Genomic DNA, 19,129 nt, shown 5'->3' on the forward strand with positions numbered 1-19,129 from the left:
GAACTGTGCTAGGTACACACTCATGTTCACGGCTCTATGAAGGATATCCCCGGCAGGCCATAGGTCCAGGGTGGTGTACAGGCTAGCCCACTGGGGTTCCTCACCCTCCACAGGTGGTAGAAGGTCCCACCACTCACCCATCTGTCTCTCTAATATCCTGGGACCAACATGGCTATAACAAAACTGCAAATAATATTCCGAGTTGTAATAGCAAATACTTAAAAGAGAAGGTTAAGAGAGACATAAAACCTCATGCTTAAGGCTTAAACCAGTTGCTAACCAATAGGGGTTACGATGAAACTTTAATGGGGTCAGATTATCTCACATCTGCCAGCACCCTTCTCTGAAGCAGCTGATGTACCGCAATTCTTAGGTTCACAACGGCACTGCATTGTGAGTTCATGTTTACTTTGCTTTTTATTATCACTAGAAGGTTTTCCAGACTCGCTGCTTTCCAGATAACTGTCTGGAACCAATATGTATTTGTGCTGCTTATTTCCTTTCCCTAGCTGTATGAATTTACATTTATTAGCACTGAATGCATCTCAATGCACTCAGCCCACTGATCCGATTTTTCCTGGCCACTTTGTTGTTTGGATTTGGGCTAATAAATAATTCACCGTCTTAGATTCATTTACTTCCCTTCCAATTTCTGTGCTGCTGGAAAATTTGATCACAGTTGAATCTATACCTTTCTTTATATTGTTAATATTGTTAAATAATATGGATTCCATAACTGACTACCTTAATACTGGTCCCCACTTGAAGGTTGAATTATTAACAATCACTCTGTTAAACATGTTATATCAAGTTGGTATCTATGCAGTTTTGAAGTTTATTATTTATGCATTTATTTATTACACAGTACTACTATGAAATTTGAATTACCAGCATGGAGACCTAGAAACCCAATGGGACTCAATCACATCACAGAAGTTCTTTATTGAAATTCATATGTTCTATGCCCGCTGGCTTCTCTTCAACTTTTACAATAGTAATCCCATCAAAGAAGCCTATTGTATTTGTTTGGCAGCTCTCCAGCTTTTCCCTCCTACCCTGCACAGGAACCACAGTTGCATTTAGTTGCCAGGTATCTCTCCTGACTGCCATGATTTATTGAAGATTAGGTTCACAAGTTCTTATGTTTCCTTTGCTAAGATATGGGCCTGCACCCATAAGAGTCAATGGAGTTTTGTCAGTGACTTCAATGAGAACAGGATCAAGCCCTTAGTTCTTTTAAAATTCTTGGGATGTAGTTCACTCAGATCTTTGGTCAATACTCTTTCGCTGTCTATTTATTTACCCTTTTCTCTGCTAGATTAGGCCATCACTCTTCTCTGTAGCTCTGTCTAATATCAAGCATGTTTCCTTCATGTGACTGTATCTTCATTTCTATCCTAACATTCCGCTGCTTAAAGAAAAAAAAAAGCCGACAGTTTACAAGTCAGACTTATCTGCAGAGGATCAATGATATACAGCAGGGGCCAAAGACAAAAAATTGTAGAGGGCAAGGGACACGCTCCAACAGAACATCGCTGTGATTTCTGATGAAAATGAACACAATGTGGTGCTGAATGAAAGCACAAAGGGTTGAGGGCTTTTTTTTGCTATATCTATCTATAAATCAGTAGCACTCTATTCAGAAATTAATCACAGCAGGTGGGAAGATCCTGCCCAGATTTGAAAAGACAGATGTTTGAGCTTGAAAAGTTTTTTTCAGACTCTGGTTCTCCCAATCTCTCCGCATTACTAAATCACACACACATACAAACAAGGAATCTCAAGACAAGTTTACCATTTGCCAATGATCTTACTGACATATCCCGCCTTCTTCAGCAATTCTGGAAGCAGCAGCTCAGAATCTGGGATTCCCCCTACTATCTCTTGTGGCGTATAGGCTGTATAAAACAAGAACATGTTTTTTAACTCATCACTAAGGCTAGCAAGCAGGTCATGAAAGCTTATGGACACATCCCTATAAGCTTATTTGGACCAAAAATTGGGCTAGTTCAAGGGTCCAACAATACTATAGTATAGGATTCAAATTCTCCAGCCCACCAGGTCTGGAAACAAGCTGACTCAGCAAACTCACTGACCCAGGTAAGAGAGCCCTTCACACATGCAGCCTTTGTTGGCTGGAGGGACAGTGTAGATGCAGGTAGGGGTGGCTGTAAGGAGAGCAAATTGGGGCCGTTTGGTTTATACTTTTGCGAAACTGCTTGAAGTTATCTACAATTAGTGCATTTTTATAAGTCAAAGGATTAATTAAATAAAGGACAAATGGACTTGCTCAAAGTGCACTGGCTGATCCAAAATAGCATGCCTCCAATATTTTGTAGTTGAGAACACAGGGCACAACCGTCAGTGAGTTAGGAGATACCCAAGTTCTCCTACTGATGGACAGTGTGAACCAATAGGTAGCTGTGTGTGCCCAGAATGCATGGTCTCATAAAGCACCTCTAATTTTAGAACTAGACACCAACTAGATCAACCCAAAGACATTCTGAGCAGGTACATTCCTTCATGAGTTCTGGAGGAGAGCTCTCCTGGCAGGCAGCATCGTGTTATGTAACTGTCCTTGTTTAACTGGCTGGGAAAGGTTTACTTCTGTAAGACTGTATGATACAGTGTTCGCCCCACACAAGACTTGAACCTGTTAAAAATGGCCAATTAACCTTACAGGACAGGCTGCATCAGGAAGCAAGGCAGGGACTACTAAGGCCTAACAGCTGATGAAGCCCCGCTGGAGGAGGAGTTGGGATATGCTTCTAAAGAGAGGAAGTTGGTGGGAGGAGAAGGGCTGCAGGGAGGAGCTCTGCAGTCACTCCCTAGTGAGGAAGGCAATTGATCAGAGATGAGGAGGTGACCTGAGGGGGGGTAAACCCTGGGATCCTGCCTTAGAATACAGACTCTGGCAAGAACCCAAGGGGAGGGTGACATAGCCACAGGGAGAAGAGGGGGACCAGAAGATAGGGAAGAAAGGCAGGAAAAAGCCCATGGAATTGGCAACAAGGTTGGAGCTGGAGCAGACTGTGGTTGCTGGGCATAGTGTCCCTGGACTGGAACCCCGAGTAGTGGGCAGGCCTGGATTCCCCTACTGGCCACTGGAAAAGTGGCACTGACTGGCTAGCGGATCAAAAGAGGGAGCAACCCGAGTCCAGAGAGAGAGAGACTATGGGATGAGCAACTGAAGGAGGGGGCATTAGACTGGTCAAGAGCTAATCCCCAGATGAACTACAAGGAGGTGTCCCAGCAGTGATTAGTAAACCCCATGACAGACTGGATTTTAAACAGCTTGTTCTTAACCTAGGACGTTAACACCATATCCCATGTCACTTTTCTTCTTTCACTCAATGTTTATTAGCCCACCCAAGGAAACAACATCTCAGCCAGCAGAAGCAAACAGATTAACATTTTAACTTAGGTCTTTTTGCTTAATGCGAACATTTGGCGATGTCCGTCCTTTCCAGCATCATGTGTAAGAAGCAATAGACTCCACACCTGTTCTTATTAAGTGCAGTGGAGCTACATGCCAATCCCTTGTTGTCATTCTGAAAATGTACCTCCTGGAAAACCCATGAAGGGAGAACACAGAGCCAAATGCCAATATTCAGCCATGCCTGCTGCTAAGCGAAAAGGCAAAGAATAAAGGAAGAAAAAGCATTTCCAGGAGAAGCAGCACTGATGTTCGCACCATTTCTGGCATGTGCATTCGTGGTGTAGAACCCATTCCTGATGGGGAGACGTCCCGTCAACAGCGCTGCCCGTGCTGCAGATAAAACAATCAAAACAAAGAAAGCATGAATAGGGTGTCTTATTTTCTTTATACAAATTATCTGCTTTAGAGGTCATGTTTTGGCTGATGACCGCATAACGACTGGAGAGTGTAGGGAATTTCTGCTATATATTACTGTTTAGCTGATAAGAGTAATCATCAACCCAAAGGATCCTAAAGTGATGTACGTACTTGGCCAGATTCTGATAACAGCCACACTAGCATAAATCCAAAGTGACACCACTGATGTTAATGGAGTTACTCCAGTTCCACTGAGATTGGAATCTGGCCCTTGTGTGCAGAAAGCAGTTTACCCACTACTGAAACGTGACCACCTCCAGATAGGAAATGCAGCTGCCATTCTGTCCAAGTAACTTTAAACAGTATTTCTGGGGTGAGTATATGGGAGACATCTTAATCTAGCTAAGATAAATCAGTTATTTGCTAAATTTACATTCATTATCTTGCCTTGGCAAAACCATTTTATCTACTTCTACAATGAACAAAGGCAAGGTATCCATCTGTAGCATGATAAAGATCAAGGCTCTGATTCAGGAAAGTAGTTAAGCAGATGTTTAACTTTAAGTATCTGCTTAAATCCTACTGAAGTAAATGGGACTTAAGCAGGTGTTTTAGTGCTTTCCTGAATGGGTTTGGACTTAAACATATGGTTAAACATTTTCCTGAATGGAGGCCCCAGAAAGTCCTCTTTTCTCCTTTATATTTTAGCTGTCAGCTGGCAATCAGACTTGAAGAACCAGACACAGTGACAAAGATGTAAAATCTACATGGGACTCAAATGGGTTTGTCCCTTTTCCCCTCTCTAAATCTCTTAGTGGCTAACAATGACGACCATGGGCAGGAACGTATAGTTGCTCCATGCATGAAGGTCCCAAAGTCAATGGAAGTTCTGCCTACAGAAAAGAATCAAGCCCATTGTGTGCTTCCTTCCTGTTGGATTTGTCCAACAAAGATTTAGATACTGTTTTGTCTGATTGCCCCGAAGAGGGAAGAGATGAAATAATTCAGCAGCAGAGGCCTGAAGGCTAAAACAGAATAAAAAAAAATCCTTTAAATGAAATGTTTTGATGACTAAAATACTGTTTTGTATTAACAGAAGATTGTAGTTTTTCCTCAAGAAAAAAATTAAAAGGAAGCAAAATGCAAGATGAAAGCTCCAAATCCTAACACTGCCTTAAGGGTAATCACTGGTTTGGTTGCTAGTTTATGTAAGATGCTGGCAAACATCCCAATCTTCTCAGAAGGTGGCAATTTTACATGGTAGTATAAACTGAAGTTTACTTACACGGAGAGCACAGAGGGTTAGCAGTGTAGAAATTTGGGAAGAGCATCCCTTCTGAAGCCATCTGGTCCAAGTTAGGGGTTTCTTTAGAGGGCTCTCCAAACACTCCCAGATCACCCCAACCCATCTGCAGAAAGACCATACCAAAAAGACACAGAAGTAATTTTAGCTTTCTGTAAACTACTGTACTACCTTCTGGACCAGAGTAGAATTTTTATTTTTATAAGCTCTTCTATAGTGCTCATCACTATAATATCACATACACTATGTGAATTTATCCTCACAACCCTTCTGTGAAGTATTACTGCCACCATTTATAGATCAGAACTGACGGACAGAGAGAAATTAAGTGACTTGCCCAAGGTGACAAAAGAAATCTATTGCAAAACTGGGAACAGAACCCAGATCTCTTCAGTCTCAGTCCAGCATCTTAATTATAAAATTATACACTGCAGGCCTACATTTCCAAATACTGGATATATGTAATCAGAAATGCACAGTGAAGATCTAAGTAAAAAAGTAGGGTTACATAATAACTGAGGGCATTGAGGAGTATCCTTTAAAAGCGAAGCTCAGGAGAGAAGTGTGCCATTATCACATCATTTCTCTATGCCAGTTTGCCAGATGATGGTCTTACCATAGTGTAGCCACACATCTTTGCCCTAAGCCAATGTGATCATACAGCTCCTGCTCAGGAGCCTCTTTTGGGCAAAAAAAGGGAGCTCTAGAAAATTACCAACCCATTTGGCTAATTTCAATCCTGAAAAACAATATTGAAGCAAAAAGGGAGCAATTTAATGAGCAATTAGGCACTATGCCTGCATAAAGATTATACTCTGCCTTAAATATTCAAAAGCTTTCTTTACTACAGTCACGTATCAGGTGGGCAAAAGAAATGCAGAGAACGTAATACATCTAGATCTTGGGAAAGCTTTCAATGAAGCCCCATTTGAGAGTCAAACAGAGACATCAGAACAAAGAATACTGCAGAAAAGACACAAAGCTGTCTGATGGATCGTGAGCAGAGAGCAATGAAATGGTACAATATAAATCCAAGACATGGAATTAAGAAGAGTTCCAAAGGGGTCAGTGTTGAGTTCTGTATTGTTCAATATCTTTACCAGCAATAAGGAAGGAGAAAAGAAAAGTATAGTGATCAAATTCATTGACACAATGGAGGAGACACAGATACTTCCAAAAGATCAGAGAAACAGGCAAAAGCCCAAAGGAAGGTTTATTTTTATTACTGTAGCAGCCAGAAGCTCCAGTCAGGGCCTGCGCCATATTATGCTTGGTGCTATACAAAGATATATGGAGAGATTATCCCTGTCCCAAAAATTAAAGTTCACTTGGGAGAAAATAATCCTGAATACGAAATGGGAAATGTAGGCGGGCAGCTACATCAAGTCATCACAAGGTGGCCAGGTAGGTGACAGCTGTGAGTTGGCACACCACCTCTGTCCCATACGCACCCTCCACTAGCTTTCTGAGAAGCTCAAAACTACATGCAACACATTCCTGCCAAGAAAGGATCCAAAGAAATAAATACAGATCTTCAAAGAGAAGCAACTTGAGGGGACACTGCCAACTTAAAAATCCTATCTTGTAAACAAATACATTTATTTAACTATGTTACTAACATCATCATAGACGGTTAAAGGCAAAGAATTTTAAAACTAATTCATCTGAGATTTTTGCTCTTTATTTAATTTGTTTTTCTTTGCATTTTTCTCAGTATGGACACTGAAAATTAATGAAGTCAGCTTCCTTCTTATCGTTTGTTTCATTCTGAAGCTCTTAGTGGTGCAACATTTGGATTTAACTAGGGCTGTTGATTAATCGCAGTTAACTCACCCGATTAACTTTATTGAGTTAATCATGATTAATCAGTTTTGAAATTTATTAAATACTGTATTTTGGGTGTTTTTCTACATTTTCATACATATTGTATTCTGTGTTGTAATTGAAATCAAAGTGTATATTCTTTTTATTACAAATATTTACACTGTAAAAAGGATAAAAAATAGTATTTTTCAATTTACCTCACACAAGTACTGTAGTGCAATCTCTTTGTTGTGAAAGTGCAACTTACAAATGTAGATTTTTTTTTTGTTACATAACTGCACTCAAAAACAAAATGTAAAACTTCAAGAAGTAGAACTGAGTGGACTTCTAGGCTCTGTTCAGCCCTCTTCTTACTTACAATATCACCAGAAAGTGAGAACAGGAATTTGCATGGCATTTTTGTAGCCGGCATTGCAAGGTATTTATATGCCAGATATGCCAAACGTTCATATGCCCCTTCCTGCTTCGACCACCATTCCAGAGGATGTGCTTCCATGCTGATGACGCTTGTTAAAAAAATAATGTATTAATTAAATTTGTGACTGAACTCCTTGGGGGAAATTGTATGTCCCCTGCTCTGTTTTACCTGCATTCTGCCATATATTTCATGTTATAGCAGTCTTGGATGATGACCCAGCACATATTGTTCATTTTAAGAACACTTTCACTGCAAGTTTGACAAAATGCAAAGAAGATACCAATGTGAACTTTCTAAAGATAGCTACAGCACTCAACTCAAGGTTTAAGAATTTAAAATGCCTTACAAAATCTGAGAGGGACGAGGCACGGAGCATGCTTTCAGAAGTCTTAAAAGAGCAACACTCTGATGCGGAACCTACAAAACCTGAACCTCCAAAAAAGAAAATCCATCTTCTGCTGGTGACATCTGACTCAGATAATGAACATGAACATGCATGGGTCCACACTGCTTTGGATTGTTATCGAGCAGAACCCATCATCAGCATGGACACATGTACCCTGGAATAGTGGTTGAAGCATGAAGGGACATATGAATCTTTAGCGCATCTTGCACGTAAACATCTTGCAACACTGGCTGCAACAGTGCCATGAGAACACCTGTTCTCACTTTCAGATGACATTGTAAACAACAAGCAGGCAGCATTATCTCCTACAAATGTAAACAAACTTGTTTGTCTGAACAAGAAGTAGGACTGAGTGGACTTTCAGGCTCCAAAATTTTACATTGTTTTATTTTTGAATGCATTTTTTAAAAATACATAATTCTACATTTTTAAATTCAACTTTCATGATAAAGAGATTGCACTACAGTCCTTGTATTAGGTGCTTTGAAAAATACTATTTCTTTTGTTTTTTTCCATTGCAAATACTTGTAATAAAAATAAATATAAAATGAGCACCGTACACTTTGTATTCTGTTGTAACTGAAATAAATATATTTGAAAATGTAGAAAACATCCAAAAATATTTAAATAAATAGTGTCCTATTATTGTTCAACAGTGTGATTAATCGCGCAATAAATTTTTTAAATCACTCGATTAATCACGATTAATTTTTTTAATCACTTGACAGCCCTAATTTTAACCAGTTTCTGAAAATGTGCTGAACATGGTTTGTCCTTGTCCACACTTGAGCTGTACTCTGTTCTGCACTGGTTCAACCACACCCACTGCTGACACAAATGGATATTTTTGTAGCATAGACATGGCTTTGGTAACAATGACTTCAAAAGGGGAAGCCAACTATTTTAGGAGATTAAGGGTGGAATAAGAAGTAGTAATACCCTGAAAAATTCAAGTTAAAAATTCAGAAACATTTTCCAACAGTGTGATCAGTTAGTCAATGGAATAATTTTCCAAAGGCAGTAGCTGAATCACAATAACTAGGGGTGTCTATGACTAGACTACTAGAAAAAACACATAGGTGCTTAGCTCCTGATCCCACAAAGACTTACATGCATGCTTAACTCTATGCATCTGAGTAGTCCCATTTGTCTTCAGTAAGACTACCAATGGGTGTGAAGTTAAAGGCATGCATATGTTTTTTTTGCAAGATAGGCGCCTTAGTGGGTATGTTTACACTGCAATTAGAAACCTCTGGCTGGCCCATGCCAGCTGACTCAAACTTGTGGGGCTTGAGCTAAGGGGCTGTTTAACTGTGATGTAGATGTCTGGGCTCAGGCTGAAGCCTGGGTTCTAGGATCGTGCGAGATGGGAGGGTCCCAGAGTGCAGGCGCTTAGAACCTCTACATCACCGTTAAACAGCCCCGTGACCCAAACCCTGCGTGCCGGAGACAGCTGGCACATACCAACCCCACAGGTGTCGAACTGCAGGGTAGACGTACCCAGCACAGACTGGGGCAATAACGCACTAATCCAAACGCAGCTGTTAAAGTATTCAGGGTCCAGGTACGCCTCTCCACCTCTTTACAACTTTTACATAAAATCTGGAAAGGGCTTGAAGGGGCACATCAGAGCATTCCAATTTTCAGAATACAAATGAAGATTTTTAATCTGATAAAGAAACAATGACTGGTATCAGATAATTTTATTCAAATAGTTAACCCAAATTTCAAGAACACTCCCAAAACGCTGCCACTAAACAAATATCATTGTAAACAATTTTTAATATTTATCACGCGTAAGTTGTTCTAAGAGTGAATAATGACCCGATTATAAATGTTATTCCACGTGGGCAGACCCCTGTGCTCGCACAGAGCCCTGTTGACTTCATTGGTGTTGGTTCAGCGGTGCAGCCACATGGAGTAGTTTGCAAGACTGAGGCCTTGCAAACCCAATCCTTAAGCGCCCTTCCCCCCCAATTCTGGCCTTCATACATATTACTATGTCCCACTGATTATCCTCATTCCACCAAGTTTCTGTGACGCCTATTATATCAATATCCTAATTTAATACAAGGCACTCTAGTTCACCCCTCTTATTATTTAGACTTCTAGCATTGGTATATAAGCATTTTAAAAACTTGTCACTTTTTAGCTGTCACCCATTACATGATGACAGGTTTCAGAGGGCTACGTAGCCTGTCTGTATCAGCAAAAACAACAAGGAATCTTTGTGGCACCCTTAGAGAATAACAAATTTATTTGGGCATAAGTTTTTGTGGGCTATAACCCACTTCATCAGATGCACCACGTGGAAAATACAATAGGCAGGTATAAAAATACAGCACATGAAAAGATGGGAGTTGCCCAAGTGGGGGGTCAGTGCTAACGAGGCCAATTCAATCAGGGTGGAAGTGGCCCATTCCCAACAGTAGACAAGAAGGGATGAGTATCAACAGAGGGAAGATTATTTTTTGTAGTGACCCAGACATTCCCAGTCTTTATTCAGGCCTAATTTGACAGTGTCAAGTTTGCAAATTAATTCCAGTTCCTCAGTTTCTTGTTGAAGTCTGTTTTTGAAGTTTTTTTTGTTGAAGAATGGCCACTTTTAAGTCTGTTATTGAGTGTCCAGGGAAATTAAAGTGCTCTCCTACTGGTTTTTGAATGTTACAGTTCTTGATGTCTGATTTGTGTCTATTTAATCTTTTGTGAAGAGACTGTCTAGTTTGGCCAATGTAAATAGTAAAAGGGCATTGCTAGCAATTGCATGAGACTTTTTTTTCATTTGACTGTTTCTCATCAGATCCTACCTGTATTTTATCTTCCATACTCTCCTCCTTATTAGGACATAGAGAATCTCCATTAGTAGATCCTCCTCTGAGGGATGTCTCTATCCGAACCACATGCTCCTCCGCACCTGTCGGCTTTCCCCCAGCTCTTAGTTTAAAAGCTGTTCTACAACCTTTTTAATTTTACATACCAGGAATCTGGTTCCATTTTGGTTAAGGTGGAGCCCATTCTCCCTGTTTAGGCTCCCCCTTTCCCAAAAGTTTCCCCAGTTCCTAATAAATCTAAACCCCTCCTTCCTACAATCATCGCACATCCAAGCAGCCAGGTGACGAACCCCTCCCCAGCCTCCACCACCCCCAGTGAAACCCCCCCCATCCTCCACCCCCCCAGTGACCAGCTCCCCACCTACACCCCCAGCCTCTACCCCCCCGCTGACCAACCCCCCACCTACACCCCCAGTGAACCCCCCCCAGCCTCCACCGCCCTGGTCACCAACCTCCCACCTACACCCCCAGCCTCTACCCCCCTGCTGACCAACCCCCCACCTACACCCCCAGTGAACCCCCCCAGCCTCCACCCCCCCAGTCACCAACCTCCCACCTACACCCCCAGCCTCTACCCCCCCGCTGACCAACCCCCCACCTACACCCCCAGTGAACCCCCCCAGCCTCCACCCCTCCGGTGACCAGCCCCCCACCTATACCCCAGTGAACCCCCCCAGGCTCCACCCCCCTGGTGACCAACCCCCCACCTATACCCCAGTGAACCCCCCCCAGCCTCCACCCCCGCCCAGTGACCAGCCCCCCACCTACACCCCCAGTGAACCCCCCCAGTCTCCACTCCCCCAATGACCAGCCCCCCACCTACACTCCCACTGAACCCCCCCCAGCCTCCACCCCCAGTGAACCCCCCCGCCCAGCGACAACCCCTCAGCTTCCCCCCCATGACAAAGTGCCCCTCCCCTGCTCACTCACATCGTCCATGAGCAGGATGAGGAGGTTGGGGAGCCCGCTGCGCTCGGCGCCCCCCGCGCTCAGGGCCCAGCACAGGGACAGGGGCAGCAGCAGGCGCTTCTCCATGGCAACCGGCACCCTCCTCCTGCCCTCTGGGGAGCGGGACCGGGTCACGTGAGTCCGTTTCACCAGACAGTCACATGACCTGAGTCCCGCGCGCCGAGGGGAGCAGGAGGAGGAAGCGTCCGCCTGATCACGTGATAGGGGCGGGGCGCCGGCGTCCAAGATGGCGGTGTGCATCGCCGTGATCGCCAAGGAGGTGGGGGCGGGGCGCGCTGCGGCCGGGGCAGGAAGCGGGCGCTGGGCTGGGAGGGGGAGCAGGAGGGGTTTGGCTGGGAGAGGGGGCAGGAGCAGTAGGGGGTGGGTCATGGGGGCAGGACTCAGGAGTAATAGGGGGTGGGTCTTGGGGGCAGGAGCAGTAGGGGGAGGGGGCGGGAGCCCTGGGGGGAGGGGGCTGGGTTGGGAGATGGGGGGGGCGGGAGCCCTAGGGGGGAGGGGCTGGGTTGGGAGATGGGGGGGGCGGGAGCCCTAGGGGGGAGGGGGCTGGGTTGGGAGATGGGGGGGGCGGGAGCCCTAGCGGGGAGGGGGCTGGGTTGGGAGTTGCGGGGGGCTTGTTTAGAGGTTGGCCTAGGGGTTGCTGGAGCAGTGGGTGGGAAGCCCCAGGTTTTCTTCGCTCTGTGGGAGCCCTTTATGGACTTTCTTCCAGGAAGGATGATTCCAATGAGATGACTAGATGGGCTGGGGGCAGTCTCACCTAGGGGGATGGATGGATCACTCGCTACCTTTGTGTTATGAGAAAATGTAAACCTGGCAGTAGTCCTCCTCTAAAGACTGTTAATAGGTGAGGATAAAGCTAGATCTGCTGTATAAATACATGTTGCGATATACAGGTGTAGACCAGTGGCATTCTATGATATCTTTAAATAGAATTTGTGGTTAAAAATAGCTAGTTTTTAAATAATAGCAGTTTGCACCCTCAGAGCACTACACTTACATTTGCTAATCTATTTGAGCACAGAATAGGTAGCCCCGGTTAGCACAATTTGTCGTCATCCTTTCTAGAATTATCCCCTGTACATCCGAAGCATCCCAACAGAAAATGAACTGAAGTTCCATTATACAGTGCACACTTCCCTGGATGTTGTGGATGAAAAGATCTCTGCCATGGGGAAAGCCCTTGTGGATCAGAGAGAGCTCTATCTGGGACTTCTGTACCCAACTGAAGACTACAAAGTGTATCTTTAATGCCTGACGGGTGTGCTCTATAAGGCCTGTTTCTACAATCTGTCCTTATTCAGCCAGAACTCCCACTGAGTTCTCTAAAAGCAAGGAATGCAGGGTTAGGTTTTAAAAGTATCTGTCTTCCAGTTCTAGAATTTACCATTGTTTTCATTTGACATTGCAGCTGTAAATCCTGTGTTGTGAAATAACCACTGTGCAGCTTGATTTTTGATGGGCAAGTGTGCTGTGGATTAGTATGCATATGTCTCATAGATTTTGGTACTTTCATTTGACCAAAACAATGTCTGAGAGAGTGCTTAAAGGGACACTGTCAATTGACATTTTGTGAAAACCAGTGTTTTGGAAACTTAAGACCAGTAGAAATGTTTCCTCTATTTAAAAAAAAAATAAATGAAAATGGTTGCTTTTTAAACTGTTTGAAACACAAACACTGCAGCAAGAAAAAACCTAGAAATGAAACCTTTAAATGGACAACCATCCCTTTTGCTGGCTGTTGTAAAACTAGGTTGATACGAGGAATGTAAATAGCAATGACTGTTGCAAAAGGTGAAGATTAAAAGAGGTCAGAGCCTTGGCTGGTGTGAATCAGTAATTCTACTGATGTCAGTGGAACTATGCTGATATACAGCAGTTGAGCATCTGGTCCTGTATTTTTAAATTTATTTTTTAGAAACCCTTCACTTCAAATATTGATTTTGTACCACAGTATCTGTGATCATTAAGTGGGTATTGGCATCTGACATTCAGCATCCAAACAGCATGGGTTTATATATTCTTAGCTTGGCCCCAGTCCTGCAAGCCGCTCTGCACAGGCAACCACTGTGGCTTATTGGAGGCATTGTGGCAACATGCATTGGTCTGTTCACACAGAGCAGTTATTTCACAACACAAGATTTGCTGCTGCAGTGTCAAATAGAAGTCCTAGTCCTAAGGGTTGTTTAGATGTGGTGTTGTCTGAATAATATCGGTTCTGTTTATTCTTGGCCCTGTCTCTTAGGGCAGGTCTACACTAGAAGCGCTACATCAATGTACCTGCTGTAGTACGTTTGGTGAAGACGCTGTATGCCAATGGGAGAGCTCTCCCCCGTCGGCATAATTACTCCACCTCCGCAAGAGGCGGAAGCTGTGTTGGCGGGAGAGCATAGCGCCAGCGTAGACAGTGCGTAGGTCAATCTAACTTGCATCACTCAGGGAGGGTGTCTTTTTTCACACACCTGAACAGCACACGTTAGATTGACTTAAGCAGTAGTGACCTGCCCTTCCTGTCTGCAATGAGGAAGTTTGGTGCATCTGAAGCTAGCTATGGTTTGGTCAGATTTCACAATTTATAAATACAGTATCTAGTTCTTCATTTAGCTAAAATTGTGACAACTTGTCTGTGACTGAGGCAGAGGCATTGGACCCCCTCTGGTAATGCAGCTGAAGGTGGTAAGACTGTAGAAGCTTTCTCAGATACAAAGTTGATATTTCAGGACTGCAGCTATACCTCATAGTTATGAGACTAGTTGATCTTTTAACATTTCTGTGGCTGGCCTTCTGCTTCCCTTTTAATCACATGGATTGAAATGTCCTCACTTTCTGACTAATGTAACTGACAGAGGATATCCATGTCTTCATAATCCTGCTGTTAACTTCAAAGATTCTATATTATAACATTGATGTTGAGTGATCACTAAGTCTGTGATATTAGCTACCCAAATGGGCATGGCTGCAAAGAATAATCAGAATTCTTTGATGAAGTGGGTTTCTTGAGAGCCAAAGAAATTATCATCAAAGTGGCTGATGATTGAAGGCCATTTATGCAATTACTGAACAGTAATACATGCCTTGGGAGGCAGGCAAGGTAGCTGCTGTCTAAAAACACAGCCTGTCATAACTCTTTCTAGTTACAAATCTTTATACAAACAACCCTCTCTATGCTCGTGAGGCTAGGTCACTATTATCATCCTTTCAGAAATGGTAACACTAAGGTAGAAAATAAGTCCAATTTCTAGAACCCAATCCCTTGCTTATCTCATCTAGACATGGATTATATTGTGACCATCTTGAGAGTGACAGCCACTTGTAAACTTTTGACTGTACTTAAGTCTTATTTTAGTTGCTTTTCCAGGCACTTGTGTGTCAAAAATATGTTCCTTAATCAGCTGCACAGATATGGCTACGTGACAAATTCCAAGGTGAAGTTTGTTATGGTGGTAGATTCTTCAAACACAGCACTTCGAGACAATGAGATCCGCAGCGTAAGTGCAGGAAATCAGAATGCAACTTGCCAGATCAGTATTTTTGCTCCTTCCACTTATTCATAAAATGCTGAGAAGCCAAGAAACAAACAACCCTTCCCCCTCCCCCAGTTATTTTCTAGGTTTTAATTAAAAACAAACCATGATCTTTTTTCAGATGTTCCGAAAGCTGCATAATTCATACACAGATGTAATGTGCAACCCCTTTTATAACCCTGGGGACTGCATTCATTCCAGGTGAGTGAGCTGCTTCCACTAATCCTTTTGATTTTGTTGCCTTTCTGGGACATGCAGAGCTATTAGGATTTAGCTTTTAAGATTGTAATTTCTGTGGGTGATCAGTTTAAAGCTGGGAGCTGCAAACTCCTTTCCAAAAACATGCAGCTGTACTCTCTTTGGACTACTTCTACAGAATAGAAAATTTACCATTGTACCGTCCTCCTTAGAGGCTACATTTAACTGTCTCCCGCACACTTCACACTCATTAGTAGCTCTATGAACAGATATTAGAAATGCTGACTCAGGAACCTGAGGTTACTTTAAAAAAGTTACCAATGGATCTCACTTAAATATTCTTTTTATTGAAACATGGTGGATAATACTTTGTCAACAGCCTTGTCCACTGGACACCTCTAAATAGGCAGGCTGTAGCTTTCCACAATTCAGCCTCTGTAGAGGAGTAAGGATGAGGAGACTGTTTCCAAAATGCATAATTCTCAAAACAGTTGACAGGGTACTGTCCATCTTTTTATATTCAAAGCTTTTTGTGGGACCAGTGAGTGTTTCTCCCCTCTCCCCCCATGGATGCATATGCAAAAGCAGATTCTATATTCCTGCCATTAAAATGACTGTGGTCTACTGACAGGGCAAGAACCATGGTTACTTCAGCTTTATTAGAAGAAAAGTAATGGTTTGTGAAATGCAGTGCACCAGTGGTAAGGAATGAAATATTTATAGTCAAGCCTGTGGGAAGTTAACTTCTATTTAAGCATTTTTAACGGTATATCTTACCTACTAACTGAAGAGCTTCTTTGTATGAGAGATCTCAGTGTGGTGGACTGTCTTCTCTTTCTTTAATATTTCATACTCTTCCTTCTCTAGGGCCTTTGAGAATATGGTGACCTCCATGATGATGCAGGTGTGCTGAAGCTCCAGCCATTCTCTTCATATCTGAGGACATTCTCTATTGTACAGAAGTATGTCTGTGAAGCTGTGTGTATATATAGTCTTCGAACTTGTTCTGTGTAAAATAAACCTATTACTGTTTGGATCTATGTCTGCTTGTGTTCTTGTGGCCAGTCACGCTGTGGAGAGTGGCACAACTTGCTTAGCAGAATATAGGGCTTTGCTTTTAGCTAGTATGGAAGGGTCTCTTGCTCCTAAATAGAGACAAAGGTAGTGAGCTATTGATCGCTGTCCATGTCTGATCTTAGTAAAGCCCAGGGCTGCATGTTAAATTGCACACACGATTGTCTGCCCAAATTGCATGCAGAGTTGAGAGTGTACGTGGATGCAGCTGTGTGCTAGGCTACCCCTACCTTATGCTTGAAATAGCTGTGCCTGGTGCAATATGATGAGAGAACAGCAGCCTGCTCCACTGTTGAGCAAAACAGACCTCGAATGCAGACTGTGAATGGCAAATTTAGGTTGACCTCACTCTTGGGAGAGTTAAAATGAACTGGTTTACTGCTCTGAGCGGGACCACCTCTTCTTCCTAGAGCAGTGTGCAGTACTGCTGCTGGATGCAGTTGTCGTAAGAGGACTCCCTGGCTTTAATAGATCCAGTCCAGGCAGAATCTGGACGAGCCTTTTCTGCTCGTTGCCACTCACAACACTGGGTTCCCAGTGCTGCAGCCAGAGCATGCTGTTCTTTCCTGACAATGTTTTAAACTAAACCAAATCTGGCCCCCTAGCCGTGTTTCCTCAGTGTGGTAGGAGCGTCCAGATCAGTGAGGTGGGCACATACTGAAGCTCATAACTATCAAAGCAAAAAAACTTACTTGGAAAGAGACAACAGCAGCTTAGTGCAACAGGGCCCATCACTGGATGCTCAAACCCCAAGCACCATAAGTAGCTGCACCCTTTGCAGCACACCTGGCTTCATTTTACCCAAGGCAGATTGCCATGGTCACATGAGATGGCTGGGGCAGAGCCAGTAATTGGACCCCAATCTCCAGCAACCCCATCCAGTGCCTTCAGCTAATCCCCTCCTTCATGGGGGAGAGTGCTAGGCAAGCCACAGGGCATGAATTATGGGTAGTGCACAAGAGTCTACTCAAACCGTACGTTGGGATTTTCTTTAGCGCTTGCAAACCTGCCTGAAATTTGACCTGTAGTTACAAACAACCAGTTTGTGGTTCTACAGCAGCTATGGAGGATGAGGTTTTTTAGCCACATTAAACTGAAGTGTTTCGCATTTGATGTTACAAAGGGGGTTACTGACCCTCCACTTTTTCTTGTTCTGTCTCAGTCACTTATCTCCAGCAGCTTGGCATTCCTTCATGCTAGACTGGGGCATTAGAACAGCCTATGCAGATACCTAGTCTGTGTTCCTTGCTCACCCATCTGCATTTCAACAACCCCAGAGACATGCATGCTGCCTTAATCAATTTAATCTAGATATAACTAATTCCGCTTTAAGATCAAAGCCCAAGAAGGTGGGGTTGCAGTCCTGTGGTAGCAGAAAAATAGCCACCCCGAGGGCAGAGATAATAGTGTGCATTTCCAGTTCCAACTTGTCATTGTATCAGTCTAAGCCCATTGTATTGATCCCATGTAAGAATCTCATTGCACTGTGCATGAACATACAGATACCTAAGTGGCTGGCAGAGGGGACCCTAACATGACTATCCTGTTTTGGCCAGAAGAGAAATAGTGAATTCTCTGTTCATTTTCTGGACTACATTGAGGATTGCACACTAACCCCACTAATACCTGTCTAACATCCATTAGTCTCCTGTTTTCTTCCCTCAGAATAGGTGAAAGGTTGAAGTAAAAATACAGACCTGCCAAAGGCAGTAGGCATTTGAACAAATTAAGGTGAATTCTTAAATGGAAATCATATCAGAAGCAGGTATATGCACCAAAACAAAGGACTGTACCTATCTCAACGAGGCATATCCTACCTATAGGATGCAAGGTTTTGCAAGCCATTAATAGAACAGGTTTACCAGTACAGGTACACTAGATAGGAGACCACTCCTGAGGCTGGATGATAGTAGTAAACTCAGGGGATCTAGCACAAGTGCTCATACCATGCCAATGTAACAACCCTTAGAATACAACATGGATAGGTTGCCCTTGTTATAAAGGATTCTAGAGTCAAAGATTCCAAGGCCAGAAGGGACCATTGTGATCATCCAATCTGACCTCCTGTACACCCCAGGCCATAGGACTTCCCCCAAAATAATGCCTAGAGCAAATCTTTTAGAAAAACCCCATCTTGATTTAAGAACAGTCAGTTATGGAGAATCCATCACGACCCTTGGTATGTTGTTCCAATGGTTAATTACTCACTGTTAAAAATTTACACCTTATTTCCAGTCTGAAGTTGTCTAGCTTCAACTTCCAGCCATGGGATGGCATTACACCTTTCTCTGATAGATTAAAGAACCCATTATTAAATAACAAATATTTGTTCCCTCTGTAGGTAACTATAGACTGTAATCAACTCACCCCTTCACCATCTCTTTGTTAAGCTAAATAGATGGAGCTCCTCTAGTCTGTCACTATAAGGCATGTTTTCTAATCCTTTAATCATTTTTGTGGCTCTTCTACAAACCCCCTCCAACCTATCAACATCCATTTTTCTGATGTGTTGTGTAGCGACATTACAGCAGCATCACGTACTGATCATCCCTCACGGCAAATGCTGCCAAGATGTCAGGACATGGTGCTGCAACTCCTTCAAGAACAAGTCCTCCTTTCTAACCCCCTCCTCGCTAGGGCTGCTGGATCCTCCTCTCCCTTCCCCTTTTTGAATGCTGGGAGAAGGCAGGAGCCTCTTCCGTTCTATTCCAGTATTTCTTCTCTTGGCTTCTTGGAAGGAAAGAGGCTCTGGCTGCTCCTAGCCATTTGCTGACTGCTCTCCAAGCTGTCTG

General features: G+C 43.2%; 2 protein-coding genes across 5 annotated transcripts in view; one reads left to right on the plus strand and one right to left on the minus strand.

Moving 5' to 3' along the window:
- The window catches only part of GALNS (galactosamine (N-acetyl)-6-sulfatase), a 66,474-nt gene extending 54,806 nt beyond the window's left edge, over positions 1 to 11,668 (minus strand). For 3 of the 4 annotated variants that reach the window (XR_013347592.1, XM_077830701.1, XM_077830700.1), the window contains exons 1-4: positions 11,509 to 11,668; positions 5,082 to 5,205; positions 3,695 to 3,769; positions 1,796 to 1,898 (exon numbers count right to left, since the gene is read on the minus strand). Coding sequence is in view for 2 of the 4 variants with exons in the window: in XM_077830701.1 (XP_077686827.1) it covers positions 1,796 to 1,898; positions 3,695 to 3,769; positions 5,082 to 5,205; positions 11,509 to 11,613 (407 nt within the window). In the remaining 2 variants the exon portion in view is untranslated. The remainder of the gene's footprint in view (positions 1 to 1,795; positions 1,899 to 3,694; positions 3,770 to 5,081; positions 5,206 to 11,508) is intronic. The other variant, XM_077830702.1, reaches the window with a different exon arrangement.
- Positions 11,669 to 11,682: 14 nt separating this feature from the next.
- Positions 11,683 to 16,299, plus strand: TRAPPC2L (trafficking protein particle complex subunit 2L). The gene is made up of 5 exons (XM_077830705.1): positions 11,683 to 11,806; positions 12,610 to 12,782; positions 14,942 to 15,029; positions 15,187 to 15,266; positions 16,131 to 16,299. Exons 1-5 carry the CDS (start codon positions 11,774 to 11,776, stop codon positions 16,174 to 16,176), a joined length of 420 nt encoding a protein of 139 aa, XP_077686831.1. The 5' UTR covers positions 11,683 to 11,773; the 3' UTR covers positions 16,177 to 16,299.
- The last annotated feature ends 2,830 nt before the right edge of the window (positions 16,300 to 19,129 follow it).

Source organism: Eretmochelys imbricata, chromosome 12, assembly GCF_965152235.1.
Source record: "Eretmochelys imbricata isolate rEreImb1 chromosome 12, rEreImb1.hap1, whole genome shotgun sequence".
Classification (NCBI taxonomy): domain Eukaryota; kingdom Metazoa; phylum Chordata; order Testudines; family Cheloniidae; genus Eretmochelys; species Eretmochelys imbricata.

Excerpts from the sequence above, each read along its gene's own strand:
- TRAPPC2L (XM_077830705.1), top strand. The coding sequence starts at position 11,774 with ATGGCGGTGTGCATCGCCGTGATCGCCAAGGAG. Across the intron at positions 11,807-12,609 it reads TCGCCGTGATCGCCAAGGAG|AATTATCCCCTGTACATCCG; the intron begins GTGGGGGCGGGG and ends CATCCTTTCTAG. Across the intron at positions 15,267-16,130 it reads GGGGACTGCATTCATTCCAG|GGCCTTTGAGAATATGGTGA; the intron begins GTGAGTGAGCTG and ends TTCCTTCTCTAG.